The following is a 24,174-nucleotide window of genomic DNA, read 5'->3' as shown; positions in this document are numbered from 1 at the left end:
AGTGCGCATCTGGTTTTGGCTAAAAGTGTAAGTACCCCCCCACACGCCCACCACCCACCGCCCATCTCCCATTCAAATGGGAGTGACACGCACCGCACTGATGGATGAGTTGGAGCGTTAAGTGGCGTTAAATCGGGGAATACGAAGCGGAGAGGCCGACGAGAAAAATGCCTTTAACATAGAATATTTCGATCCGAACAGCTTAAAAAGTTTCTATACCATAGGCACCGTTCCCTATTTAATGTATACTTTATAGATTTTAATTGCATTTGTTTCGTGTAAGCCGACATTAAGACCAATATGTCACGGGAACGGACAGCAATGGACGGCCAAGTGGATGTGATGGAGAATAGGTTGTATAGTAAGTGTAGTAAGCACACTTTCAACCGAGCCACACTTGAATGTGTCAACTGCACGACTCGCAGACGTGTTCAAAGTGTCGCTAGGCGATTGCCAGTTGCGAGTTGTGGGAGTCCGGATTGCGTATTGCGTATTGCGGATTGCGGATTGCAGACTGCAGACTGGGCATTGTGAACGTGGACGTGGACGTGGACGAACCAGTGGCCAGGTTGGCCAACCGAACGATATGCGCATTATGCCTCAAGGGTCCTTTGGCCTCCACTTGCCGTGCCACAGTGTTGTGGCATGGCCACTGCTGTTGCTGCTCCACTTCTACTGCCACTTCCACTTCCTGCAGGCCAACCAACCCACACATTCGCACAGCCACTCATCCCGATCATACACAGATACGCAGACACACCCACACTCACACACACATATATACGGCACGATTTTTAGGGCAGTTTGATGCACTGCTACAAATTAGTGCACAAATGCAGCAAATCTGTTAAGGTACAACCAAAAAGAAAACAATTTTAATAGACAATATAATTTACTCAATTTACAGTATCCTGTCAAACTGAGGAATGGTAAATGCTATCACTAGCTAAAATAACTTTTTTCAGTGCAGGCCAGCCACATTATCCCCTTCGGCGGCCGTCCCTTTTTGTAGCGAGTTAATTGCATCAGTCACGGGCATCGAAATGCACCGCCAGTGATGTTATGCTGTTGCATTTAAAAGGGAAATTCTGTGCGCACAATACACATTTATATATATATATATATATATCTCATCGCAGTGAAAATAATAATAAATATAGAATATGGAGAAGCATATCTATAGGGAACAATACATATATTTACATAAATCCAAGCCCAGCTGGGAAATCAAAACGGGAACAAAGCAAAAATACAATAGCTAGACGGGCCCAATACGATTTTCACATTCACCACAATTTGGCCAAAGTGCCTTGAGCCCAATTGGATTTTCCGATCGGTAAATTGGTATATGCGGCAAAGTTTGTGAGGGAAATGTGAAAATCGCTAAAGGCCCAAAAATAATGGTACAGTCGTGCGCACGGCGACTAATCAATTTCAAGGGAACGTAGACTTTGTGTCACTCCGGAATCACTGGATTTTCGTTGGGCATTTTTTTTGATTTTGTTTATTTGCCAGTTCTCCGAATCCATCAGATAGTCTCTGAAAGAGGAAAACTAATGAAGTATCTCTCATAACTGATAAGTGTTCTATTACCTCTGTTCCTTGAGCAACTGCATCCACTGGAGCTTCAGGTCGGACATCTTGCCCGCCTCTCCGCCGTATTCCTCCGGCAACATGGTGCGCGGGAAGTGGCGGTATGGGGTGTCCGCATCCGGCAAGTGGAAGTGGATTAGCTTGAACACCTCTCCCTTGATGAACGGCTTGACCACAGCCATCACCTTGTCCACGTACGAGGGACAGTTAAGGACGTGGATTTCCTTGAGACGGACAGGATGCGCCTCCTGGACGAACTTCATGTAGACGCGGAGGGCGCCCAATGCGGTTTTGGTCAGGTGGCGCAGCGTATAGCCAGCCATGTCGAACACTGGTATCTCACCGTCCGACAAACGATCCTCGTTCTCCGTCGCAAATCGACAGTCGGCCACCATGAAGAAGACCTTGATGGCAGCCGTAAAGTTGAACTGTCAGAAAAGAGATATGTAAAATACAGCCAATAAATGGGTAAGATGGTTTAACTACTCAATGTTCGCCACTAGTTAGTGTTCACCTACCTTGTCCGCATCGAAGTCGATCAGGCGGTAAAAGAGCAGCTTGTTGTTCTCCGGGGTCAAGCCGGGCAACGGCACCAGATCTCTGCGAGCGAAAATGGCAGGGAAAATGTGCATGTTAACATAATTCTGGCTACTCCATTATTGTGTCCATCCGACAACCAAACCGGTTGCCAGCTATTGCAAGCCAATGCACTCTGTGTGTACACTAAGCGAAAAAACCAGCCGCAAGTCAACATTGTATGTCTCTGAACTCACAAGGCTTGCAAGATTTAAGCTAATATTAACTCAGTCATGTCGTTATGGCCAGAAATTCAGACAATATTTCCCATTTCACAGGAATCCCAGCTAATTGAAAGTCGAGTGAACAGTCGCCACTAAAATCATCAGTCCCCATCGGCGTTTAATGTCTCTTTTGAAGCTACTAAAGTTTATCTGTTAATAAATTACGTTTATGGATCTTTGGACGGTACTTATTTCTATGATGATTTTGTAGTGGTTTTAAGTAGATTGTAAGCTTGCTTTCAAAGTAAAACCATGATTTTCTGGAAAAAAAACCTTGCTTTGGCTTGCAAATTAAAATGTAATAATTTATTTCTTGTTAACTTCTCAAAGTATTAAACCGGTTTAGCCTGTCATTTAACTTTTTTTTGGTCTCAAATTTATTAGCCCAACTGGATAAGTTCTTTTTTTTTAAATCTGTTTCGGTCATTAAGTTGAGCGCATATACAATTGCTTTTATCGAAATCTTTGTATATTCTTTTCATATTATAATCAGTTTTCTTTACTATTTCACTTGTAAAGATAGTCTGACTTTGCTGATCCTAACTGCAAAAGGCCCTATATCTTCGTACTCACGCGACTTGCAGCAGCTGCTGGGAACTGGCATCCATCGGATCGCGATCGATGAAGATGTGGCTATGCTTGTTGCGCAGTCCGTAATTGAGTTCCAAGAGGCGCTGGGCGGCGGATAGATCGCCCCTCGTCGTGTGCAGAAAGCGGCGCAAAAGCAATCGGGCTGCGGTGGAGGAGGACGCGGATAGGGGATAGGGATTCAGGTGAGCACAGGGGAGTTTGCAGCATGGGTGCATTCATAAGTCACTGCGGTGCGTTGGTTATGCAACTGGCTGCGGTTCCCATCACTCAGGCAATTGACCCACACACAAAGTTGGCCAGGCCAACGATAAGCACACAGTAGGAAATTTATTCACAACAAGGCAAATATTACACCTAAAAACTCGTTCAATACTTATATATTGATATATTTCACATTTAAACAAAAAAAAATTATATTTCTGTTTTCATTACAGAAGTGTATTATTACTTCATATTAAAATAAAAAAAACTTCGTTGTTAATCGAATAATCAAAACGATCACAATTCCTGACTGTGCTTTTTTTGCGGTGAAGATGGAAACTGCGTTTTTTGCAACTTGGCAATATATATACTAATATACGAACATATATTCTGCGGCAACTGCGGCTGCGACTTGAGCCAATCCTGCAGCTCCGAAATCCTTGTGGCCATCAGCTGATCCTCCGTTATCTCATTTAGGTGCACCATTTCGAAGCGTTTACCGTTGCGCCGAAAGGGACGAACTATCGAAACTATCGGACTTCCGCGAGGGAGCGAGACAGCAAATGGAGCGAGAAAGGAACACTTGTGCGAGACGAGACACCGCGTCTGTGCGACGCTAATTCGCGACTGCAACTGATTGGAACATTTTTTTGGCTTTTCGTCGACTCGCTCTGCCACTGGAACACTGCCTCTGCCGACGTCGCCGCCTCTGCCGGCATCGCAAATAATAAGTGCTTGCTTAGTGGTAGACAAGGGGGGAAAGGGGGTTATAAGAAGGGGGGAGAGCATAGAGGGGATAAGTCTGGCAACTAGCTGTGCGATCAGTTGCCTTTTGGAGTTGCCATCTCGCTTTCCCAGGAATTCGTGGCAGGAAATATCCTGTTTAATTGAATGTATACAATTTGAATATTTTATTATAAAAAGATGTTTACTTTCTTTTGATTGCCTTTATCTTTGCTGCCGACTGAAATCGACGATCTAGTTTCGCTTTCATTAATTTAGTCTTTTCTTTTAACACACATGCTAATTTATCTGCCCTGAAAAAGAGAGGTTTTGTGGCATAGTGATATTGAGGTATTGTGTGAGAATATTTTAGAATTTTCATTAAAATATTTTGAACTATTTCAAGGTATTCATACTGAATATGAGCAATATTTCCTTTTGCATTTTTTAAATAATTTTTGTTGATGTCGTCGCTGAATAACTCCACAATCAGTCGCTATTGGGCAATTTTCATGATTGACTTTACTGCGCCAGAAGGTCGAAAAGCGGCAGGTGTGTTGGCTTCATTTCTTCTTATATGTTTTTTCGCGTGTGCGAATTGCGTGGGTGCTGTGCGGTTTTTCCGGCTTTCCACCACTCGGCCTGGGCCATTGCCATGTTTGGCGGAATTTTTTGTACCCGGTCCCAGCTCGTTGTTTCTTCGGTTTTGCCTTTGTTTTTGTTTGGCTTTTGGCTTTATCGCGACATTGGCAAACAATTTTCGGCAAGGCAAAGTCGCGCTCCACTTGTTATGCTGCTCTTCTCCCGGCTGAGCTGGCCAACTGAACTGGCTTGGCTGCGACGCTTTCGGACGTGTTTCGCAAGTTAAACCCAGTCCGAGCCCAAACCCATGCATGCCCACAGCCAAACTATTTACAACCGACCAACTCTGAAGCGGCGACCGCAAAGCATGAACATGAATTAAAACAAAACTGTCAACAGAAAACCCAAAAAGTAAAAATGAAGCCGCCGAATGAAGTAGGCGAAAGCGAATATGGGTTCGTTTTTCTTGATGGCCCGTAGAACTCGAATTTACGTGTCTTACTATGCGAGTGCTACAGCAGAACATCTGTTCACAACTCTAAGATCATTCTTTTATATTCCAAGTGGGCATTGGGGAAACTTAAATCTTAAATAAATTAAATTTTTGAGGTTTGGACTACAAAACTTCATTGCATGTTTCACCTGAAGATTCTAGAATGTTACGCATACGACGTGTGGGCCCTTCTAAATACAGTAACTTAGTTTGAATGTTTGTATGGACAGTTATTACAACCAACCAGTTTATTATTGACTTATAGTACGCAATTTGAGTTATTTAGAATTCACTTTTAGCCCTTGAGCTCACAACCCAAAATTAATCATACGACGCGTTGGCACTACAAAGTATGTACATATGTGAATCCCAAGTTTTCAAGTAAAAAGTAACCGAAGTGTCCAAACTACAGGAGTTTTACTGTGCCAATTAAGTGCAGCTGTAAAATTATTAAGCTGAAAGCAAACGCAGCAAAAACACACATAAGTTCACATTTGAGTGTGTATTGAGTCTTGAAAACAGCTGACCGGCCTTGAAAATGGAACATAGCCGATCCACAAATGCTTTAAAACAATGCCCAATTTAGAGGTTTGGTAAAAAAGTGCTAACTGACAATTTAAAATGGTCAACGTACGATTCGAGATATACGTGAAGTTGGGAATTATGGTCATGTGAATAGTACGCGACCTTAGTTGTAGGGTGGTACACTCATAGAATACTATAATGAACACAATTGTTTAATTTTTGAATGATTTCAAATAGGGCTAGTATTTATGCATTTTGTTGGCAAAACTGCTATCTCTATTGTATATTAAAAATTCCGATTGGCCAGTGTGCCAATCACGGCAAAGTGCATTTCGCAATAATGCACTTGCTGTTTGCCAACTTTGTTTGCATCATTTTGCAAATCAATTAGGTAGAATTTTAGCACTGCCTGCTAATTGCGGTCGCAGCATCATCAAAGCAAATTGGTGCCTACAAGTCATGCAAATCAGTTGCATTTCGGCAAAGCAAAGAATGATACATGCTTTTTCAGATAAGCCAAAAGGCAAAGCGTCAAACGCTCCAAACACTCCACTCATCGCAAAAAAAACATATCATCGGACATGGTGGTGTAATCTGCGATCGGTCGAAAAATAGGGTTTTGCTGGCTCCATATCTTGACCAATACAGAAACTTAACATAATTGCTACACACCAGTTCAGACCACTTCAATCAGATGTTGCTTCATGCATCCTGGGACATCAATCATGAGTCTTCATTCACCACTCTTTAACAGCCGACTTGCCAAAATTATACTGTCTTAGCCGATTAATTGTACTATGTTTGACAATGTTTCTTTCCCTGAAATGCAAATACTTTAAATATACTTTAATTCGTATCGAGAATTAACTTTAATTAAGTATGTTTAAATTCCAAATAAATTCCATTTAAAATAACGCTTATCCGTTACGTTACGTAACGTTAAATATGACCTGCTTCAACGTCACGTAACGATTGGCACATCGATAGGCGCTGGGTAGACGATGTGCCACCGCTAGGGGGTAGTGTGACCGTGCGCGTGTGAGGAACACAAACCAATGGAATAAAGTAAAAATTGTATATTTTAAAGCGGAATAAAATGATCTGTCGCCTGTGTCTAAACGCGCTCGACGAGCAGAGCGCGGTGCTGCTGTTCGGCGGCGCCGGCGGAGCCAGTGCGCCCGCTCCGGCCGACGAGGACGACGAAAAGGCGATGCCAGAGAGCTACCTGGTCCAACTGATCTCGATTCACTTGTACCTCTGCGTGAGTATCTGCTGATGATTCTCCTGCCCACCGCCTCACCCTAATACTCCCGCTCCCATCTGCCGCAGCTCTCCCGCGACGATGCCATCTCCACCTGCATCTGCACCGAGTGCTGCTCGCAACTGGAGAGCTTCCACAACTTCTGGAAGCTGGTGGAGCTGAAGCAGACGACGCTGTGCAGCCAGTTCCTGGCCATCGATTGCGATGTCAACTGGTCGGAGGATGGCAGCGAAACGCAGTTGGATGCGCAGCCGCAATTGCTGCTGCTGGAGCCGGCGGAGGAGCCCAAGGTGGTGACTCCCACAACGGCCAATAAGTTTCCCTGCATGTTCTGTGAGAAATCCTTCAAGATGCGCCGCTACCTGGAGGAGCACATAGCCACGCACACCGGCGACCGACCCATCGCATGTCCCTACTGCGAGATGGCCTTCCGCTGCCGTTCGAATATGTACACGCATGTGAAGAGCAAGCACACCACACAGTGGCTAAAGGCGCGCGAGGAACGGGATGCGGCCAAGTCGAATCAGAATCACACGACGCCGGAGGAGCCTGCTCCAGCAGTTACAGTTCCTGCTCCAGCACCTGCTGCTTGTGCATCTCCTGGAAACACAGTAAATCCAGCTATTTCTCGTCATCCCGCTGCTACTCCTGCTCCTGCTCCCTCTGGAACTCCCACCACCAATCTCGTAGCAGCTCCTCTGCCCTCGCCACCAACTGTCCAACAGCTGCCCCTGTCGGTGATCAAGAGTCAGCCCAGTGAGGCCATTAACCTCACCATAACCAAAACCCCGCCATCCGGCAGTCGGGGCTCACGCAACCGATCCAGTCGCCGGAAGACGCACTCACCGAAAAAGGTCCAGCACACGGAGGGCAGCGATGTTAGCGACGAGGATTCGCCACAGAAAAGGCTCAAGGAGAACGAGCTCATACTGGCAAATTACAATGCGGTAGCCGCGGCTGTCGTGGCAGCCGCGTCGCTAACGGGCAATCCACCAGGACAATCGGATAGCCTGCAGCAGCGTCTGTGTGCGAGCCTTCTGCAACAGCAACAGCAGGAACAACTCTTTGCCGTCATGTCGGCAACAGCGGCTGCAGCGGCGGCCGTGGGAACGAGCAGTGCAACCACAACGACGACAACGACAACCGGAACGGTGATGGCGCATCCCTATGGGTAAGTCGTTTGGATAATCCAGCAGATAAAAAGGCTTATAAACGAATCTGCCATAGCAACCCGCCTTCAGAGACGGATAAACGACCGACTGCTCCGCTACAGGCCGCCATCCATGCCGCACCCGTTTCGGTCCTTTGTCCCAACTGCGGGGAGCTTCCCGGTCAGAACCATCGCTGCATGAGCAAGCCCAAGTATGCATGCGATGTGTGCGGCAAGTGCTTCAAGATGAAGCGCTATTTGGAGGTGAGTACTCCTGCTCCAGTAGTTCGCGCTGCATGGTTATTAACGAAGTTTTTCTGCGACAGGAGCACTTTGCCACGCACACGGGCGTCAAGCTGCACACCTGCGCCTTCTGTCCCACGGAGTTTCGCTCCAAGTCGAACATGTACCATCACACCAAGCGCAAGCACAAAGCGGAATGGGAGAGGTCGCGGGCCACGCGATCGGCGGCCAAGGCTGGCGTCCAGGAGCAGATGCAGCACCCCGACCCGTCACAGGAACAGGCACAGGCTCAGCCGGGACCTGCGGCTGCTCTCTAGGGGAGCCGGCACCAGGACGTGGTGCATTCGTAGTCTTAGACCCTTAATTAAACAATTACACATATATTTTTTGCATATTAGCCATACCGAATGTACTTATCCGACGTCTCGTGTACTCCACAAAAGTCCCGGCGTCCCGTCGCCTGGCACCTATTGTGTATACTCTTCTCGTTCTCTATAATGCCTTAACCAGTTGGATTGGATCTGGTTATAAAGTAAACATTCATTTAAAACGAATACGTTTGTGTATACTTATTGGATTGGGTTTACTGCCAATTGGAGATGCCACAAATCCGGTGAATGCATCGGTATGGCATACATACAATAGAATTGCATCTGGAGAAATTCCTGATTGTAATGCTTACAAGTTTATTTCAGTTTAGCAATTTATACAATTGGTTTTTACAGTAAAAGTACAATGTATTGGGTTTATTCACGGTTCATGAACATTATGGTTAATTCAATAAATAAGGAGTTTGGCCCAAATGTTGCGTGCACTTTTGGGCTCAACTCCGTATTTATTGCACTGGTCATAAGGCAAATATCCCCTTAACGCTAGGATGGGATGGGAGGATTGTGTGTGATTTAAAAGTGTAGCCGAGGCATTACATTGTGATAATGATTGCAATGAAATTGAACTGGTATCTGCTAGCCCTAACCCTATGCCTGGCTGCTAGCTGCCCCACTGAGATTGGTGCTGCTCCACTGGAGTTGGCTGCGGTTGAGCGCGTGTCTGCTTCTGTGTCTTTCTGCTAAGAGCTGTAGTTGCTGCAGCTGCTGCTGATGGACTCTGGTCCTACGATCGCTTGGTGCGCGCCTGCGCCAGCAGATCCACCGACGGCACCGAGAAGACAAACGACAGGCAGCCGAAGCGCAGCAGGCTGCCGTGTGCCAGCACCGCCGATCCTTCCCAGGCGCCGGCCACCATGGGCACGGGTCCGGCGTTGATGCACCGGCAGGCGGGCTTGACAATGGGCGCCAATCTGTAGGGGATTGAACAACATGTGGTTATCATTATCATTGGGTAAGTTAACTATAGCTACCGCTCTTTGCCGATCTTCTTTGTTTCGAACTGGCGGTGAATTTGCCGCCGCTTGTCCAGGAGATCGTCGACGCGTCTCTTCAGCTCGGCATCGTCGGGTCGCATCCGCTTGCCGGCATGCGTGGGCATCCTGTCGGTCAGGTCGCAGGCGTACAGCTGTCCATTGACTTCGGTGCCAAACTCTGAGTAGTTGATCAGCTCGTACGATTTGGAGAACTCGTCGTAGAAGATGATGGCGTGCTGCGGCGAAATGCGGCAGCAGTAACCAATCGCCGACAGGTCCACGGTTTCCGTTTGCGCCAGCGTCGTCGTCGGCGAGTAGTGTCCACCGTAGCCAATGTACAGCGTGCGGTAACGCATGAAAATCGAATGGTCCAGTCCCAGTGAACTGAACCAGCGGCTGTCCTCTAGCATGTCGCCCAACGGGGTTATCACCGCGCGCGCCTGCACCTTGCACTGCAGCAGCTTGAGCTCCAGGCGCGAGGCCAGCTCGTAGGCCTTCTCCGTGTCGCTACGGGCACGCGGCACATAGTTCTCGGCGGCGGCATCCGCTGCTGCAATGGCCGCCGCGGTGGCCAGTGCTGGATGCAGGGCCATTGCGGGATCTTCGTCGGCGGCATTGCCGTTCTTTTGCGCCAGAATGGATGACGTTTCGCTGGTAAAGAGCAGCGAGAAGCGGTTCATATCTTCTGGTGCTAGTTGGCCTTGTAGCGCAGCCGTTTCACCGGCTACATGTGATCCATCGGCAGCTGCCAGTTGACGCAGGCGGCGGGCGGCCGTGCGATTCTTGTACTGCGTCACAATCTCCGGATGCTCTTCGACCAGCTGCTGCAGTCGCTGGTGCGCCAGCTTCTTGATAATATCGACGTCCAGGTGGAAGAGGTCCGCATCGATAATGCCAGCCTTGCTGTCCTCCTCGTCCTCCTCGAAGCTAGCCTCCAGCTCTAGACTGGCCTTGGACTCCACCTTGACAACCGACGGCTGATCGTTGGCCTGTACATCCGCTTCTGTATTGGGATTCTCCGATTCCACTTCGCCATTAACTTTATCGGCGGGAGAGTTCGTCTCTGGCTCCTGCTCTTCAGGACTGGGATCGCTGTCGCTGTCGCCATCCACTGCCGTCTCCACGGTGCCGTATTCCCGCTGAATCTCACGGAACTTGGCGCGAGCCGAACGCAAGGCCTCCAGATCTTTCAGCAGCGATTCGGTGACAGACTCTCGTGATATCTCCTCGACTTCGGTGGGCAGGTTCTTGCGCCGCTTGACCCGATCGTAGCGCAACGTTTGGCGCATGGAGGGCAGCAGCGCCGGTGGATGCTCGTAGTGGTAGCGCACAATGGCTGGCACCTCGATGTGGGCACGGGCACGCACATTTGTCTTGGTGCGGAAGGGCGGATGGCGTGTGTTGACACGCCGGAAGAACTCAAGCTTGACGTTTTCATGGTCAAGTGGCTGGTGGAAGCGATTCCATAGGCGCACCCGCTCAGTGGCCGAAATGCTGTTGGTCATATTGGCATCCTGTGAACAGACATCCTCATTAGAACGCAAATTGACCTCCGCGTGCGTTGGCTGACTTACGATAAAATTCTCGGCATGGTTGGGGCACATCCACAATCCAGCTGGCAGTGCCGTCAGTGGGGGATCCAGGCAATCCTGGTGGTAGTAGAGCGGACAGTAGTCGCAGGAGATGAGCGGCGCCCGTTTGCAGGAGCGTGTGCAGTAGAAACAGGTTTTGGCGGGCAGCGGCACCAGTCCCTGGGCGTCCAGCTCGAAAGGCTTGGAATTGCGACGCTGATTGCCGGCACACTTGCGGTGCCCGCCATTTCCGCTCGGCGGATGCGTCTGCTGCACGGGCTGCACCTTGCCATTGCCCGGGAACTGGGTGTGCAGCTCGAGTTCCGGCGGCAGCGAGAACTGCTGCGGATTCAGCATGCTGGCCGCCCGGATGACATCGTCCAGCGGCGTCGGTTTCTTATTGGGATCAAGGGCACGCTGTATGGCCAGCGGCATCTTGGCCAGCAGCTTCTCGGTGCTATTGCGTTCGCTGTTGCTGCGTTTACGCAAATTGCGGATCTTCAGCGGTATGGACTCCAGATCGCCAGAGGAAGGAGTATTCGCACGAGATCCACTGCCCGCCGAGGGTACGCGCTCCACGGAACTGGCCTTGGAGGAGGACGCCGGCGGCTGTGAGACTTTGGCCATGCGGCAGCTGTGGCACAGCCACTGGCCACTGGGTATGTCCTCCTCGCTCAACGGTGGATCACTGCGGGAAACAGCACAGCACGACGCTTAAGCAGAAGCACTCAAAATGGGCAGCAAGATGCGTGTATACTCACTGGCATTGCAGGTGGAAGCTGGAGGGGCATCGATCGCAGCACAACAGATTGCCGCCCTCCTCGCAGGCGTCGCAGTAGTCGTGGTTGTGGCCCCTGCCCGGGCGCCTGTAATACGGATGCTTCGTGTTGGTGGTCCGCTGCACCAGCTTCTCGTCCTCGTTGGGCGGCGGGCGGATGAGCTGCTTGATTTGCTGTGCGGCGCGGCGCGGCGCGGGAAACGAATGTTAAGTAAAAGGGAGAAATGGACAGCATTTGTGCATGCGTTAATGTGGCATCTCTGAGGGCAGCCACCGCCAATTGCAATTGGAGCGCCGGGCGGTGGAGATAAGGGAGCAGACGGGTGTGCCGGCGGCAAACTCACCTCCATGATGCTCAGCGAGGCGTTCGGGTCCTGGTCCACTTTCGACATCTTTTTCGCTGGCTCCTCTTATCCGGTGTACACAATCAATCTCGGAGCGACTTCACTTGTAGACGGAGGCGGGCGCAGTGTGGGTTATGCAGCCCTGCGCATCTGTCGCGCGGCTGGCCACACTGCGCGCCCATCGATAGGCGATCAACGGAAATTCAGTGCTGACTGCATTTCACTCCAAATCTAGCTACTTTGCTAGTTTTTGGTTTTGTTTTACATTTGCAACCGGGAAACTCAAAAGCAAACAAATAGTTGGGCAAAGTCAGAATATAAATTAAAATCCCTAAATTCCCATATATTACACAGCAACAATAAACCTTTTTTAATTTTGGGCACAACTCTAGAACTCGCAGATTTGGCCTAAAGTCCGCTAAAAGAGTATCACAATTGGTCGACGACGCATTTCGCCAGCTTATTTTACCAAACAATAGAACAAAATAGAGCAATGTTTTCGATTTTCGGGAAACGCAAGCCCGCGGAAACTCCCACAGAGGATCAGCCCATTCAGGGGCCGGCGGAGGCCTCTCGTCCAGGCACGAGCGGTGATGATTTCGTGTTTATAGAGCGGAAACCAGGACCGGATGCACATCATTCGGGTGCTCAATCCGGTTCCATGTATCCGCCCATGCCACAAGCGGGCTACCTGCCCTACCCGCCGATGCCAGGACCGCGCGGCGCACCACCAGCCGGCGGTCAGGTGAAGCTGCCTGGCGCCCAAGGACCCGTCAACTACTTGCAGGACATTCCCTTTGAGCTGGCACCCGGACTGGACACCAAGGATCGCTGCACCAGCACCCAAATGCACGTGGACAGCATCCTGGCGCTGCTCACGCGCCAAATGTCCGTGGACGAGCTGGCCGAGGAGTACACCTTCGCCCTGGAGCGATCCGTTCAGAATGAGTGTTACTAGCATTAGTCCGTAGATCCACTGGTTATTATACATATAATAAAACGTTGCTTATTTAATTGTAAACCGTGCTCTGGTGATCTGGAGTGCTCTGGCCCATTGTATCCTTTGTTGCTTGCTGAATGCGTGAGTCGTTGAATTCCTTAATCTTGTGGGCCTAAGTGTACACATCTTGAAAATCCACGTAGAAGTACAACTTTTTGATGTATCTAGTAGTCCGTTAGCTTTTCCTCGGTCAGATTTCAACGGGGACTGCTCATAAGGTGTTCAACTATCCGAGCGTGAATACATCAAATTGTTAGTGCTCTCGTTTACCCAAAATTTTACGTAAACAACAAAGGTTTCGAACGTTTTTTTCTCATAAGATACAAGTTCCCAGCTAAATTCTCAATCCGTACAAATTGAACGAGCCGTTCTGTGCAGTTAACTTCAGTCATGGCCAGCTCCAATGTCTCGGACTGGGATCAGCCGCTGCCCACGTCGACGGACTCGCTGCCGGAGGAGGAGGATCCGGATGTGTGCGCCGAGGAGAACGTGAAGAAGCGGCAGGAGGAGAACCTGGTCAAGCTGCAGTCGTATGTGCGGCGCATGGCCTACCAGCCGGCAATGCCGCTCAAGGTGAAGCCCTACGACGTGGCCCTGTCCAAGCCCAAGATCAACACGCTCGCCGACAACTACAAGCAGTTCAAGGACGTCTACGATCCAAAGCTGCGGGCCAAGCGGATCAAGCGCATGCTGGGCAAATTCAATGCCATTACCACGGAGTAAGTGCAGCGGGTGCAACACTGGCATCACTCCACTAGATAACCAACTTCATTCAAACAGACAGCTGGAGCAGATCCTCAAGAGCAACAAGACCAAGGAGCGAAAGAAGGAGGATTTCCTGAAGCGCAAGCAGGAACTGTACTATAACATGCTGACCAAGCTGGAGCGCCAGTGCCGCACCCAGTACCTGAACGTGCTCATCAAGAAGTTCGCCAAGTTCATCTCCCATCTGGCCACAACGATGCGCATCCCGCCGCAGCTAGTGGATCCGTATGCGCGCATGCAGCGCGGCATCTTCTGCAACATCCTGTTGGCCATTGGTGTGCAGCCCACCTCGCAGTCGGCCATCTATTACACCAGCCAGGACGCCATCGAGTACGATGTGTGCCATCGCCTGGCGCACGCCCTGCTCAGCCTGATCATCAAGGCGCTGGACTCGGCAGCCACGCGTGACCCCAACGAGATGGCCAAGGCGGCGGACATGGACTTCGAGATGGACAACCACATCAAGCGGCGGCTCATGTGTGCCGCCGAGAAAAAGCTGTTGTACGAGCGCCGTCGCAAGAAGCCCCAGCCGCAGAGCCTTGGTGCGTTTGAGAAGTGCACCCGCTATGACTGCGACTAGGACGGCTCATCCAGTGTATTCGTTAACCTTTGGCTTCTATTTATTGTTAGTACAAGTCTTGCTCACATGGTCACCTTCTTGTTTTCCCCTTTGCTTTGGTAGCGGCTGTCTGCTGATTCAGCTTGAGGCACAGCCAATTGGCGGGCACCTCGAAGCTGTCCGTGGGATGCAGTGTGTACTGCTCGCAGTAGGGCACGTGCCAGGTGTCCGCCACCTTGTGGGCGCACAGCCGATGGCGAATGGGCTCCTTGACTATGATCTGACCCGTTTGTGTTTGGGTGACCAGCGAGAACTGGTGCTCCTGCTGCCAGCGGCGGAAGACGGGCTTCAGTTCGGGTCCCAGATGGAAGGCGTGACTGCGCATTAAGTCGCGGGAGAAGAAGTCCGTCTCCTGGCCGCTGCGCAGCGTGGCATACAGCAGGAAGGGATCGTCGTGCGACCTGCAAGCAAATGAAACGATTTAGTCTACCTATCCCGCTCCTATTCGAGATGGATCTTCTTACAGATTGTTGGTCAGGAAGAGGCTGGCATTGCTGTGGACATAGTGCATGGCCTGTTTGGACCAGTTGCGCATGTGCTCACGTCCCAGGACGAGGACACGCTTGTCCTGATCGCGAAAATGACGCACCACAGTGGCTACCAGCTTGGCCAGCTGCTGGGGTGTCTTTTTGGTGCCCGTGGAGTAGGCCACATTGAGGCCATCGATCACACAGTCGTATGGCGCCGTCTTCTCCACAAACTTCTTGAACCTGGCCACCTCCTCGGGCGTGGAGCGCTGGAAAACATCTCGTCGTATAAGCACGCGCTCCAGGAAACATTCGCTGAGCCGCCGGAACTCCTCATCACTGATGGCCACCGGCTGCAGATGCTGCTGGCACGACTGGCACTTGCCCAGAGCTCCCAAATTGGTGGCCCGGGCTTCTAGCAGATGGGGCACCTGCCTGGACAGTTTTTGCAATCGCACCGCCACCCGCTGGCTGACTAGAACATCATGGCTTTCGAGGAAGTGCAGCAAACGGCTAAGCTGGGCAGGAAGTTGGGCAGTTTCGTTGGCCAGACGATTGAGCAGCGCCAGGTAGACCTCGCATTTGGGCAGCTTGCGCGCTGTGGCCATCTCCTCCAGCAGGCGCCAGGCCAGTTCCTGATCCGGCGTCTCCACATTGAAGGCCTTCTCCGCCAGCGCGGAGTAGGCGGCCACGCTGGGCGCACTGGTGACCTTCATCATCTCTAGAAGCGGCAGGCCGCGGTGCCAATCATCGCCACTGGTAGCCACCAAGCCGTGGATCACATTCTCGCAGCTGGTGGCATCCAGAGTTTCATGCTCCGCCTGTAGCGATCGGCAGATCTGCAGTATCTCCGCCTGTTCCGCCTCGCTGAGCGGTCGTTCATGGTAGGCGGCATTGTAGACCCGCAGCAGGCGACCCAGTGTCGCTGCATTGGGCTTGGAGCCCCTGCTCCTGAGGAACTCCACATAGTTCTTGGCCAGCGACAGTTGGCTTGGGCCACTGCAGACGCCCAGAATCACGGCGTCGACGTTGTGTCCGTTGATGTGCTTGTACCCGTCCACCAGCGACTGGCGCACCTCCGCCCACTCCGCACCACTCAGCTCCTGGCGACGCTCGAAGAGATCACTGCGCAGCTGCTCCAGCCGATCTGGCGGGAGGCTGCCCGGCTGCGGGCGCCGCTTGTGCTGGCTTGCCAGCCAGCGCGGATGGGCGTGGCCGGCGCTCGGTATCAGATTTCGTAGCAGGCGTAAATTATACATAATTTAAATATAAAATTAAAATTATTCTCAAAACACACAATTCCAATAAGAATTATGCCGGCTGGCGGTGTGGCCAGTCATGCGCTGCACTTAGCGAGTGCACACACCACACTTAGTATATACCAAAACGAATATACTGAAATATTTGCGCATCTATAGCGTGCCACGTTATGGCCACACTGCATTGCGACAAAAGTTGCAACTCACTATTTTTTCCGGATTTAATTTATATTAAGCGTTGCACAGCTGAAAGTAAAGCGTAAATCCTTGAGCAAAATGACCGTAACCGCCACCCCGCTGCCCGACAATCTGCGGGTGAAAGCCTTCTCCGAGTACAGAAAGAAGTTGCTGGAGCACAAGGAAATCGAAGGACGCCTCAAAGAAAGTGCGTCCATCCGGTAATCTTCCTCAGCAAATCCATATTAACTGGTCATTTTCAGAGCGCGAGGAGATCAAGGAGCTAACCAAGCTGTACGACAAGTCGGAGAACGACCTGAAGGCCCTGCAGAGCGTGGGACAGATCGTCGGCGAGGTGCTAAAGCAGCTGACCGAGGATAAATGTAAGACTCCTGTCATTCCGTCTAAGACTGCCTGTATTCTAGCTTCTTCCATGTCCCACAGTCATTGTAAAGGCAACCAATGGACCCCGCTACGTGGTCGGCTGCCGCAGGCAGCTGGACAAAGCCAAGCTGAAGTCCGGTACTCGTGTGGCCCTCGACATGACCACCCTGACCATTATGCGCTACTTGCCGCGCGAAGTGGACCCACTGGTGTACAATATGTCGCACGAGGATCCCGGCGATGTCACCTACTCGGCCATTGGCGGCCTCACGGAGCAAATCCGCGAGCTGCGCGAGGTGATTGAGCTGCCCCTGCTGAATCCGGAGCTCTTCCTGCGCGTCGGCATCACCCCACCGAAGGGTTGTCTGTTGTACGGACCCCCTGGCACCGGAAAGACGCTGCTGGCCCGTGCGGTGGCCTCCCAGCTGGACGCCAACTTCCTCAAGGTCGTGTCCTCGGCGATTGTGGACAAGTATATTGGCGAGAGTGCCCGTCTCATTCGCGAGATGTTCAACTATGCCCGTGACCATCAGCCCTGCATCATTTTCATGGACGAGATCGACGCCATCGGCGGCCGTCGCTTCTCCGAGGGCACCTCTGCCGATCGCGAGATCCAGCGCACACTTATGGAGCTGCTCAACCAGATGGACGGCTTCGATTCGCTTGGCCAGGTCAAGATGATCATGGCCACCAATCGACCGGACACCCTGGATCCCGCCCTGCTGCGCCCGGGTCGCTTGGACAGGAAGATCGAGATTCCGCTGCCCAACGAGCAGGCTAGGTAAGTTATTTTGATCGGCTTGGGATTGATGGTAAAACCAATTTGAATGTGGAACCCCTCTTCTTCTTAGGTTGGAAATCCTCAAGATTCACGCCCTAAAGATCGCGAAGCACGGCGAAATTGACTACGAGGCCATTGTCAAGCTGTCGGACAACTTCAACGGCGCGGATCTGCGTAATGTCTGCACGGAGGCAGGTCTCTTTGCCATTCGGTAAGTGCGAAGCTCCTCCACCGCCCACGATAATCTCCCTTTAATGAAATTATTCTGCCGACTTTAGTGCCGAGCGGGAGTACGTCATCCAGGAGGACTTTATGAAGGCGGTGCGCAAGGTGTCGGACAACAAGAAGCTGGAGAGCAAGCTGGACTACAAGCCCGTCTAGGAACCCCCTCCCGCCGCCCATAGAGATAACCATTCACCATTTACACACATATACAGATATATATATATATTATGCCCACAACGGGCCTGTCACACAAAGTCCGTTGCTTCTTCTCCATATGCTAATTAAATGCTATGTAAAGATTAGGTTCATGTAATTTCCTTTGGGTGTCCTCTCTCGCGGGGATTAGCCGCACTTCTGCTGCTGCTGCTCCTCGATGCGTCGCTTCTTGCGCTCCAAATAGTCGCTGACGTTGTCGAAGCGCTTCTTAAACCAAACGGACAAGTCCTCGGGAATGAATGGTGGTGCGCCCTCCTCGTTGGCGCCCAGTCCGTCCAGCACCATCTTCAGCCAGCCCTCGGGCACTCCGCTAGTCGCCGGTTGGCCAGTTGCGATGTCGTAGACTCGCAGGCTCAAGCGCTCGTTCTCTGCGCCGGTGACGTAGATCCGGTCGCTGGTTAAAGTAAAGTTACTAATGCTCCAGGAGCCCGCCTCGGCGCACACCAGTTGCGTGGCCGTGACGCTCCAGATGTCGTCTGAGCTGCGCTCCAGGCGATACAGTCCCAGGGCGTCCACGTGCTCGTAGAAGAGCACCGCCGCCTGGAATATCTTCTCCGGCTCCAGTTGACGCACCAACAAACGAACCGCCGGTGCCGGTAGCTCATGCTGCAGCAGCTCCTTGCCCTGGATGTAGTTCCATACGCGCAGTGTCTTATCCCCCGAGGCAGAGGCGATGTGCTTGTCCGTGAGCAGGGCCAGTCCCGAGACGAACTCCCTGTGGCCCAGGCAATAGCTGTGGATGTCAAAGGTGGCGGGATAGTTGGTCACGCGTATTTTATCATCACGGTCGCAGGTGATGATGTGCTGCTGGTCCTCCGACCATAGGATGTCGTACACTACGCTCAAATGGCCAAGCAGCAGGCGCGGCGGAGCCTCCAACTCGACGCAGTCGTACTGATAGCAATCGCCAGTCTTGTCCGTGACCAGAACAGAGCTGCTGTCGCTGCAGAAGCGCACAGCGCTGGCCGCCCGGGCCAGTGGTCGGGTGGAGAGAAGGCGTGCGTTCTCCGGCCGCGAGCGATACAGCAAGAGCGCCTTCTGGCCCCCACTGGTGGTCACGGCCAGCAGCTGTCCGTCTGGCGAGTAGGTCACATTCTGCACCGATGTGCTGGTGACTCCCGATCCGGAGGCGGTTGTGCCACCCTCCTCCGGCTGCTTGGCAAGCTGTTGCTCCTTGCCACCCGGTTCCTTTCCAGCGCATGTGGCTGTGGCTGTGGATGTGGATGTGGCTGCGGCAGCCGCTGGACACGATTCCTGCGACTGGGATCCAAGGCCTTTCAGGCCAAGGTCGGGCGGCAGCTCGATCTCCTTGAATATCTGCAGGTCGTCGGGGTTTACGAAGAGCACCCTGCGGCCATGGCCGAGCACGATTTCGGGTTCCGCGAACGAAATTGTTGTGCACATTCTTCCGACTCGATTCGATAGCCACCGATAGGTTCTCACCACTAATGACTACTACTGATATCGAAAAACGCGCACGATAAGCTCCGCTGCCCAGGGCTGCACTCTGCAGTATGACCAGTTGCTGTGTATGAATAAACGCAGTATGACCATTTGGTATTTACTGCAGTGAGACCGTATTGGTAGCTGGAAAATAATGCCTGTGAAATTAGTTAAATAGAGTGGATTATACGTATATATAACGAGCAAATCCATACATTACGCTGTGTGTGTGCGTGTGTTTATGCTGTGTGTGCGGCGCGCAAACCGGCGATTCCCATGAGAGTGAACGATTGGGCAGGAGGAAGCGCTGCGAAAAAGTCATCAATTATATAGGCCATTCGATTCTAGGATTTGGGCCATGAAGAGCGTGCTGATGGTGGCCGAGAAGCCCTCGCTGGCGGCATCGCTGGCGGGGATTCTCTCGAACGGACGCTGCACTGCCAAGCGGGGTGAGTCGCACTAGAAACCCCAATTGCATCGCAGCAATCATTCGCCATCAATCCAATCCAATGTAATCCTCTCCAGGCACCGGTAACGGCTGTTCCACGCACGAATGGACGGGAAACTTTCGAAACGAGGGCAGCGTCCACTTTCGGATGACTTCCGTGTGCGGTCATGTGATGTCGCTGGACTTCATCAGCAAATACAACTCCTGGGACAAGGTGGATCCCGTCGAGCTCTTTGGCTGCCCCACCGAGAAGAAGGAAACGAATCCCAAGCAGCACATGCGCACCTTTCTGGCTCACGAGGCGCGCGGCTGCGACTATCTGGTCCTTTGGCTGGATTGCGATAAGGAGGGCGAGAACATCTGCTTCGAGGTGATGGACGCCGTGCAGCATGTCATCCACAATGTGTACAGCAAGCAGGTGACGTATCGTGCCCACTTTTCGGCCATCACGGAGAAGGATATCAAGGGAGCGATGGAGACGCTGGGGCATCCCAACGAGAACGAGGCCAAGTCGGTGGACGCTCGCCAGGAACTGGACCTGCGCATTGGATGCGCCTTTACCCGCTTCCAAACCAAGTTCTTTCAAGACCGGTACGGCGACCTGGACTCTTCGCTGATCTCCTACGGTCCTTGCCAGACGCCCACACTTGGCTTCTGCGTGAAGCGGCACGACGACATCCAGACCTTCAAACCGGAGAGCTTCTGGCACCTGCAGCTCCTCGCTGGCCAGCCGGAATTCACGCTGGAGTGGGCGCGAGGTCGGGTCTTCAAGAAAGACATCGCCATCATGCTGCTGGGTCGCGTCAAGGAGCACAAGGAGGCTACGTAAGACCTAAATTTCGCTGCCATCGTCGGCTAGTCTATAAATAGCCATGCTTTCGTCACTTTTTCGTTTGTTAATACCCACTTTTTGGTCACTTGAAAGCAAACTGACTCTTTTTTGTCCCATTACGCCATTATTTCCAAATCTGGTGACTACATCATCTATCTGCCAGAGAAGCAATCATGCCGAATTAGCATAATTACTTTGTGTTCACAATGTATGCAAACAAACAAAATGCTGCTGGTCCATTAAATTTAGAAATGCTGGCCAAGAATGGGCTATCCTTCATCTATCATCTATTAATTCATCCTATTCTTCTTCTTCTCTTTTTTCAGTGTGGAGAGCGTGGCCAGCAAGGAGGCCTTCAAGAGCAAACCACAGGCACTAAACACCGTGGAACTGATGCGAATCTGCAGCTCCGGACTGGGCATCGGTCCGTTCCAGGCGATGCAGATAGCGGAGCGCCTGTACACGCAGGGCTACATCAGCTATCCGCGAACGGAGACCAATCAGTATCCGACTAACTTCGATCTGCCGGCTGTGCTGCACGTGCTGAAGCCATCGGGGGATTTCGGCGAGGAGGCGCGCTCCATTCTGGGCGACATGCAGACTCCGCGTAAGGGCAAGGATGCCGGCGACCATCCACCCATCACGCCCATGAAACTTGGCAACCGCAGTGACTTCGATCGCGACACCTGGCGCGTCTACGAGTTCATCTGCCGGCACTTCATGGGCACGGTGTCGCGTGATCTCAAGTACCGCGTGACGACGGCCAAGCTGCGCGTTGGTCTGGAGACATTTAGCTGCACGGCCAATGTGCTGATCGATGCCGGTTTCACCAAGGTGATGACCTGGCAGGCCTTCGGCAGGGACGAACCGATGCCGCCGTTCGTCCAGGGCACTCAGGTGGCCATCAACGATGTGCGTCTTACCGAAAGCCAGACGGGGCCGCCGGATTATCTCACCGAATCGGAGCTGATCACACTAATGGAGCAGCACGGCATCGGCACGGATGCCTCCATACCGGTGCACATTAATAACATCTGCCAGCGCAACTATGTGCACATTGAAAACGGCCGCAAGCTGATTCCAACGACGCTGGGCATTGTGCTGGTCCACGGCTATCAGAAGATAGATCCGGAACTCGTGCTGCCCACCATGCGAACGGAGGTGGAGCGCATGCTGACGCTGATTGCCCAGGGTTCGGCTAACTTTCAGGATGTGCTGCGTCACGCGATCAAGATCTTTAAGCTGAAGTTTATGTACTTTGTAAAGAACATCGCCAACATGGACTCACTGTTCGAGGTCTCCTTCTCGCCGCTGGCCGAGTCGGGCAAGGCGCACTCGCGCTGCGGCAAGTGTAGGCGCTACATGAAGTACATACAGGTGCGATAACCAGCCTGCCCCATCATCCGCTTAAGTTGTAATCCCTGCTACCGTTTAATTACAGACAAAACCGGCGAGGTTGCACTGCTCTCATTGCGATGAAACCTACGCCCTGCCCATTGGCAATGTGAAGGTGTATCGCGAGTTCAAGTGCCCGCTGGATGACTTCGATCTGCTTGCCTTCTCCACCGGCGTCAAGGGGCGATCGTATCCGTTCTGCCCTTACTGCTACAACCATCCGCCGTTCAGCGACATGCCCCACTTGGGGGGCTGCAACACCTGCACGCACGCAACCTGCCCGCACTCGCTGAACACGCTGGGCATCTCCGGTTGCGTGGAGTGCCCCACCGGTGTCCTGGTGCTTGACTGTACGTTGGCGCCCACCTGGAAGCTGGGCTGCAACCGCTGCGACGTGATCATCAACTGCTTCAAGGGAGCCACAAAGATCACGGTGGAAGGTGGGTTGTTAACCATATAGACCTACATATATATATATGTGTGATTTTTTGCAGAGGCCAAGTGTCAGGAGTGTGGCGCCCAGCAGGTGAACGTGGTCTACAAGTCCGACAAAAGCAAGTTCAAGGATGGTAGTGAAGAGAAGAGCGGCTGCATCTTCTGCTCCACCGACTTCTCCCACTTGGTTGAGAAGCATCGGGCGGTGGCATCTAGACCTGTTCGCAGTGGCGGTGGATCCCGTGGCGGCAAGGCTGGTCGTGGCGGTGGAGGTGTGGGCGGGCCAGCTGGTGGCGCTGGAGGAGCGGTTACGGCTGGCGGTGGGCCTGGTGCAGGGGGCGGGGGGCGTGGCGGGCGCGGTGGTCGGCCGCCCAAGGATAAAATGGCCCAGCTGGCGGCGTATTTCGTTTGAGGACACTGAATTGCATTTAGAAGAACAATAACTAAACAAGAAACAAAAAAACAGCCTAATAAAATCGAAATTGTATAAAGAAAAGTGAATTTGTTTTTGTCAAGGGGCTTCAATTGATATGCAGTTTTGTAATTACAAATTTCTAGTAATTTAGAAAATAAATATGTACTAAATTATGTTAAAATAAATTTTTTTTTTAATTCCATAGTTTTAATACTTTGCTTATACTTATATACATTTATTTATTTATAAAAAGGAAACCTAATGAAATATCGTATAACATATAACTATTTTAAAGTCGAGCTACCAATTCCAAATAAATCTTTAATTTTTGCCCTAGAGATTAAATATTTTGAAAATGTATGCATACTTAGGGGCAAGCGGTACAGGAATAAAAACTGAGAAAAAAAATTTTAATTTCTCTGAACCCTTACTTTCACTTTTCGGAAATTTGATAAATCGGGAAACAAAAGAACCCCCATTTATTTTCGTGAGTAAGGGGTTTTTGTGTTAGAAACAAGGGTTGTTTTAATGAAAAACCTATGAATCACGTTTCATGACTTTGCCTAATTTAAATTTTCCATATCTATGCATCTGTATGACTATTGATGTATCATTGTTTAAATTATCTTATAACTTTAAAGTAAGTTCTTCAAAAAAGAATAACGTTTACTATTCTAAGGGGTTACATCAAGGGTTAAGTTGCTGACATCAGCATACATCAGATTTCATCAGCCCAGTCCGTTCCAGGAACTTTCCAGATGCATTTAGTCACTAGTAAATATATGTATGTAAATAGGTGTGCACACACACTGACTCTTGTGAGAGTGTGAAAGTGGGGAAATTGGAAATTGTGTGTGCGTGTGTGGGGGAATCTCTTGTCTAAAGGCTGTTGACCAAAGCGAAGACAAATCTCCCCCAGGCGGCGTCAAAACAAAATAAAGGTCGTTTAACTCGCCAAACAAAGAACGTCACAAGATGTCCGTGCTTGTTTGTATGTACATCCATTTGTACATACAAATTTACACACCTCCATCTGTTAGAATACACACACGCACTGCATGGAACAGCTGCGATTAGTGTTGAAAAGAGGGGCAG

The 24,174-nt window shown here is 51.2% G+C and overlaps 9 protein-coding genes across 9 annotated transcripts; 5 read left to right on the top strand and 4 right to left on the bottom strand.

The window, feature by feature from the left end:
• Positions 1–1,174: 1,174 nt before the first annotated feature.
• On the bottom strand, positions 1,175–3,827 carry LOC120456819 (alpha-tocopherol transfer protein-like). The gene is made up of 5 exons (XM_039643866.1): positions 3,569–3,827; positions 2,967–3,126; positions 2,112–2,193; positions 1,594–2,021; positions 1,175–1,539 (listed from the first exon to the last, which is right to left on the bottom strand). Exons 1-5 carry the CDS (start codon positions 3,669–3,671, stop codon positions 1,425–1,427), a joined length of 888 nt encoding a protein of 295 aa, XP_039499800.1. The 5' UTR covers positions 3,672–3,827; the 3' UTR covers positions 1,175–1,424.
• A 2,691-nt stretch (positions 3,828–6,518) lies between these two features.
• Positions 6,519–8,716, top strand: LOC120456708 (zinc finger protein 236). The gene is made up of 4 exons (XM_039643682.1): positions 6,519–6,769; positions 6,838–7,940; positions 7,997–8,183; positions 8,246–8,716. The coding sequence occupies exons 1-4, from the start codon at positions 6,605–6,607 to the stop codon at positions 8,477–8,479; spliced, it is 1,689 nt and encodes a 562-aa protein (XP_039499616.1). The 5' UTR covers positions 6,519–6,604; the 3' UTR covers positions 8,480–8,716.
• A 115-nt stretch (positions 8,717–8,831) lies between these two features.
• LOC120457416 (PHD finger protein 12) lies at positions 8,832–12,377 on the bottom strand. The gene is made up of 5 exons (XM_039645014.1): positions 12,219–12,377; positions 11,858–12,048; positions 11,100–11,784; positions 9,523–11,039; positions 8,832–9,462 (listed from the first exon to the last, which is right to left on the bottom strand). The coding sequence occupies exons 1-5, from the start codon at positions 12,264–12,266 to the stop codon at positions 9,276–9,278; spliced, it is 2,628 nt and encodes an 875-aa protein (XP_039500948.1). The 5' UTR covers positions 12,267–12,377; the 3' UTR covers positions 8,832–9,275.
• A 173-nt stretch (positions 12,378–12,550) lies between these two features.
• LOC120457421 lies at positions 12,551–13,239 on the top strand. The gene has a single exon (XM_039645019.2). The coding sequence runs from the start codon at positions 12,712–12,714 to the stop codon at positions 13,174–13,176; it is 465 nt and encodes a 154-aa protein (XP_039500953.1). The 5' UTR covers positions 12,551–12,711; the 3' UTR covers positions 13,177–13,239.
• A 187-nt stretch (positions 13,240–13,426) lies between these two features.
• Positions 13,427–14,636, top strand: LOC120457420. Its single transcript, XM_039645018.2, has 2 exons — positions 13,427–13,937; positions 13,999–14,636. Exons 1-2 carry the CDS (start codon positions 13,609–13,611, stop codon positions 14,561–14,563), a joined length of 894 nt encoding a protein of 297 aa, XP_039500952.1. The 5' UTR covers positions 13,427–13,608; the 3' UTR covers positions 14,564–14,636.
• LOC120457417 (mitochondrial ribonuclease P catalytic subunit) lies at positions 14,582–16,357 on the bottom strand. Its single transcript, XM_039645015.2, has 2 exons — positions 15,067–16,357; positions 14,582–15,003 (listed from the first exon to the last, which is right to left on the bottom strand). Exons 1-2 carry the CDS (start codon positions 16,326–16,328, stop codon positions 14,634–14,636), a joined length of 1,632 nt encoding a protein of 543 aa, XP_039500949.1. The 5' UTR covers positions 16,329–16,357; the 3' UTR covers positions 14,582–14,633.
• Positions 16,358–16,492: 135 nt separating this feature from the next.
• On the top strand, positions 16,493–18,197 carry LOC120457419 (26S proteasome regulatory subunit 10B). Its single transcript, XM_039645017.2, has 5 exons — positions 16,493–16,713; positions 16,769–16,888; positions 16,950–17,670; positions 17,741–17,881; positions 17,949–18,197. The coding sequence occupies exons 1-5, from the start codon at positions 16,605–16,607 to the stop codon at positions 18,049–18,051; spliced, it is 1,194 nt and encodes a 397-aa protein (XP_039500951.1). The 5' UTR covers positions 16,493–16,604; the 3' UTR covers positions 18,052–18,197.
• LOC120457418 (tRNA (guanine-N(7)-)-methyltransferase non-catalytic subunit wuho) lies at positions 18,103–19,593 on the bottom strand. Its single transcript, XM_039645016.2, has one exon. The coding sequence runs from the start codon at positions 19,513–19,515 to the stop codon at positions 18,238–18,240; it is 1,278 nt and encodes a 425-aa protein (XP_039500950.1). The 5' UTR covers positions 19,516–19,593; the 3' UTR covers positions 18,103–18,237.
• A 118-nt stretch (positions 19,594–19,711) lies between these two features.
• LOC120456292 (DNA topoisomerase 3-beta) lies at positions 19,712–23,160 on the top strand. The gene is made up of 5 exons (XM_039643036.2): positions 19,712–20,003; positions 20,080–20,827; positions 21,161–22,211; positions 22,276–22,669; positions 22,724–23,160. Exons 1-5 carry the CDS (start codon positions 19,913–19,915, stop codon positions 23,074–23,076), a joined length of 2,637 nt encoding a protein of 878 aa, XP_039498970.1. The 5' UTR covers positions 19,712–19,912; the 3' UTR covers positions 23,077–23,160.
• The last annotated feature ends 1,014 nt before the right edge of the window (positions 23,161–24,174 follow it).

The sequence above is a fragment of the Drosophila santomea genome, chromosome X (genome assembly GCF_016746245.2).
Source record: "Drosophila santomea strain STO CAGO 1482 chromosome X, Prin_Dsan_1.1, whole genome shotgun sequence".
Classification (NCBI taxonomy): Eukaryota; Metazoa; Arthropoda; class Insecta; order Diptera; family Drosophilidae; genus Drosophila; species Drosophila santomea.
This window is presented reverse-complemented; position numbering and strand designations above follow the sequence as displayed.

Excerpts from the sequence above, each read along its gene's own strand:
- LOC120457421 (XM_039645019.2), top strand. The coding sequence starts at position 12,712 with ATGTTTTCGATTTTCGGGAAACGCAAGCCCGCGGAAACTCCCACAGAG.
- LOC120457419 (XM_039645017.2), top strand. The coding sequence starts at position 16,605 with ATGACCGTAACCGCCACCCCGCTGCCCGACAATCTGCGGGTGAAAGCC. Across the intron at positions 16,889-16,949 it reads GCAGCTGACCGAGGATAAAT|TCATTGTAAAGGCAACCAAT; the intron begins GTAAGACTCCTG and ends CATGTCCCACAG. Across the intron at positions 17,671-17,740 it reads CTGCCCAACGAGCAGGCTAG|GTTGGAAATCCTCAAGATTC; the intron begins GTAAGTTATTTT and ends TCTTCTTCTTAG.
- LOC120456292 (XM_039643036.2), top strand. The coding sequence starts at position 19,913 with ATGAAGAGCGTGCTGATGGTGGCCGAGAAGCCCTCGCTGGCGGCATCG. Across the intron at positions 20,004-20,079 it reads ACGCTGCACTGCCAAGCGGG|GCACCGGTAACGGCTGTTCC; the intron begins GTGAGTCGCACT and ends AATCCTCTCCAG. Across the intron at positions 20,828-21,160 it reads AAGGAGCACAAGGAGGCTAC|TGTGGAGAGCGTGGCCAGCA; the intron begins GTAAGACCTAAA and ends CTCTTTTTTCAG.
- LOC120456708 (XM_039643682.1), top strand. The coding sequence starts at position 6,605 with ATGATCTGTCGCCTGTGTCTAAACGCGCTCGACGAGCAGAGCGCGGTG. Across the intron at positions 6,770-6,837 it reads CGATTCACTTGTACCTCTGC|CTCTCCCGCGACGATGCCAT; the intron begins GTGAGTATCTGC and ends CATCTGCCGCAG. Across the intron at positions 8,184-8,245 it reads AGATGAAGCGCTATTTGGAG|GAGCACTTTGCCACGCACAC; the intron begins GTGAGTACTCCT and ends TTTCTGCGACAG.
- LOC120457418 (XM_039645016.2), bottom strand. The coding sequence starts at position 19,515 with ATGTGCACAACAATTTCGTTCGCGGAACCCGAAATCGTGCTCGGCCAT.
- LOC120456819 (XM_039643866.1), bottom strand. The coding sequence starts at position 3,671 with ATGGTGCACCTAAATGAGATAACGGAGGATCAGCTGATGGCCACAAGG. Across the intron at positions 2,022-2,111 it reads TCGACTTCGATGCGGACAAG|TTCAACTTTACGGCTGCCAT; the intron begins GTAGGTGAACAC and ends CTTTTCTGACAG. Across the intron at positions 1,540-1,593 it reads CAGTTGCTCAAGGAACAGAG|AGACTATCTGATGGATTCGG; the intron begins GTAATAGAACAC and ends TTCCTCTTTCAG.
- LOC120457417 (XM_039645015.2), bottom strand. The coding sequence starts at position 16,328 with ATGTATAATTTACGCCTGCTACGAAATCTGATACCGAGCGCCGGCCAC. Across the intron at positions 15,004-15,066 it reads CTCTTCCTGACCAACAATCT|GTCGCACGACGATCCCTTCC; the intron begins GTAAGAAGATCC and ends ATTTGCTTGCAG.
- LOC120457416 (XM_039645014.1), bottom strand. The coding sequence starts at position 12,266 with ATGTCGAAAGTGGACCAGGACCCGAACGCCTCGCTGAGCATCATGGAG. Across the intron at positions 12,049-12,218 it reads CCTCGCTGAGCATCATGGAG|CAAATCAAGCAGCTCATCCG; the intron begins GTGAGTTTGCCG and ends CGCGCCGCACAG. Across the intron at positions 11,785-11,857 it reads AGCTTCCACCTGCAATGCCA|TGATCCACCGTTGAGCGAGG; the intron begins GTGAGTATACAC and ends TGTTTCCCGCAG.
- LOC120457420 (XM_039645018.2), top strand. The coding sequence starts at position 13,609 with ATGGCCAGCTCCAATGTCTCGGACTGGGATCAGCCGCTGCCCACGTCG. Across the intron at positions 13,938-13,998 it reads TTCAATGCCATTACCACGGA|ACAGCTGGAGCAGATCCTCA; the intron begins GTAAGTGCAGCG and ends TCATTCAAACAG.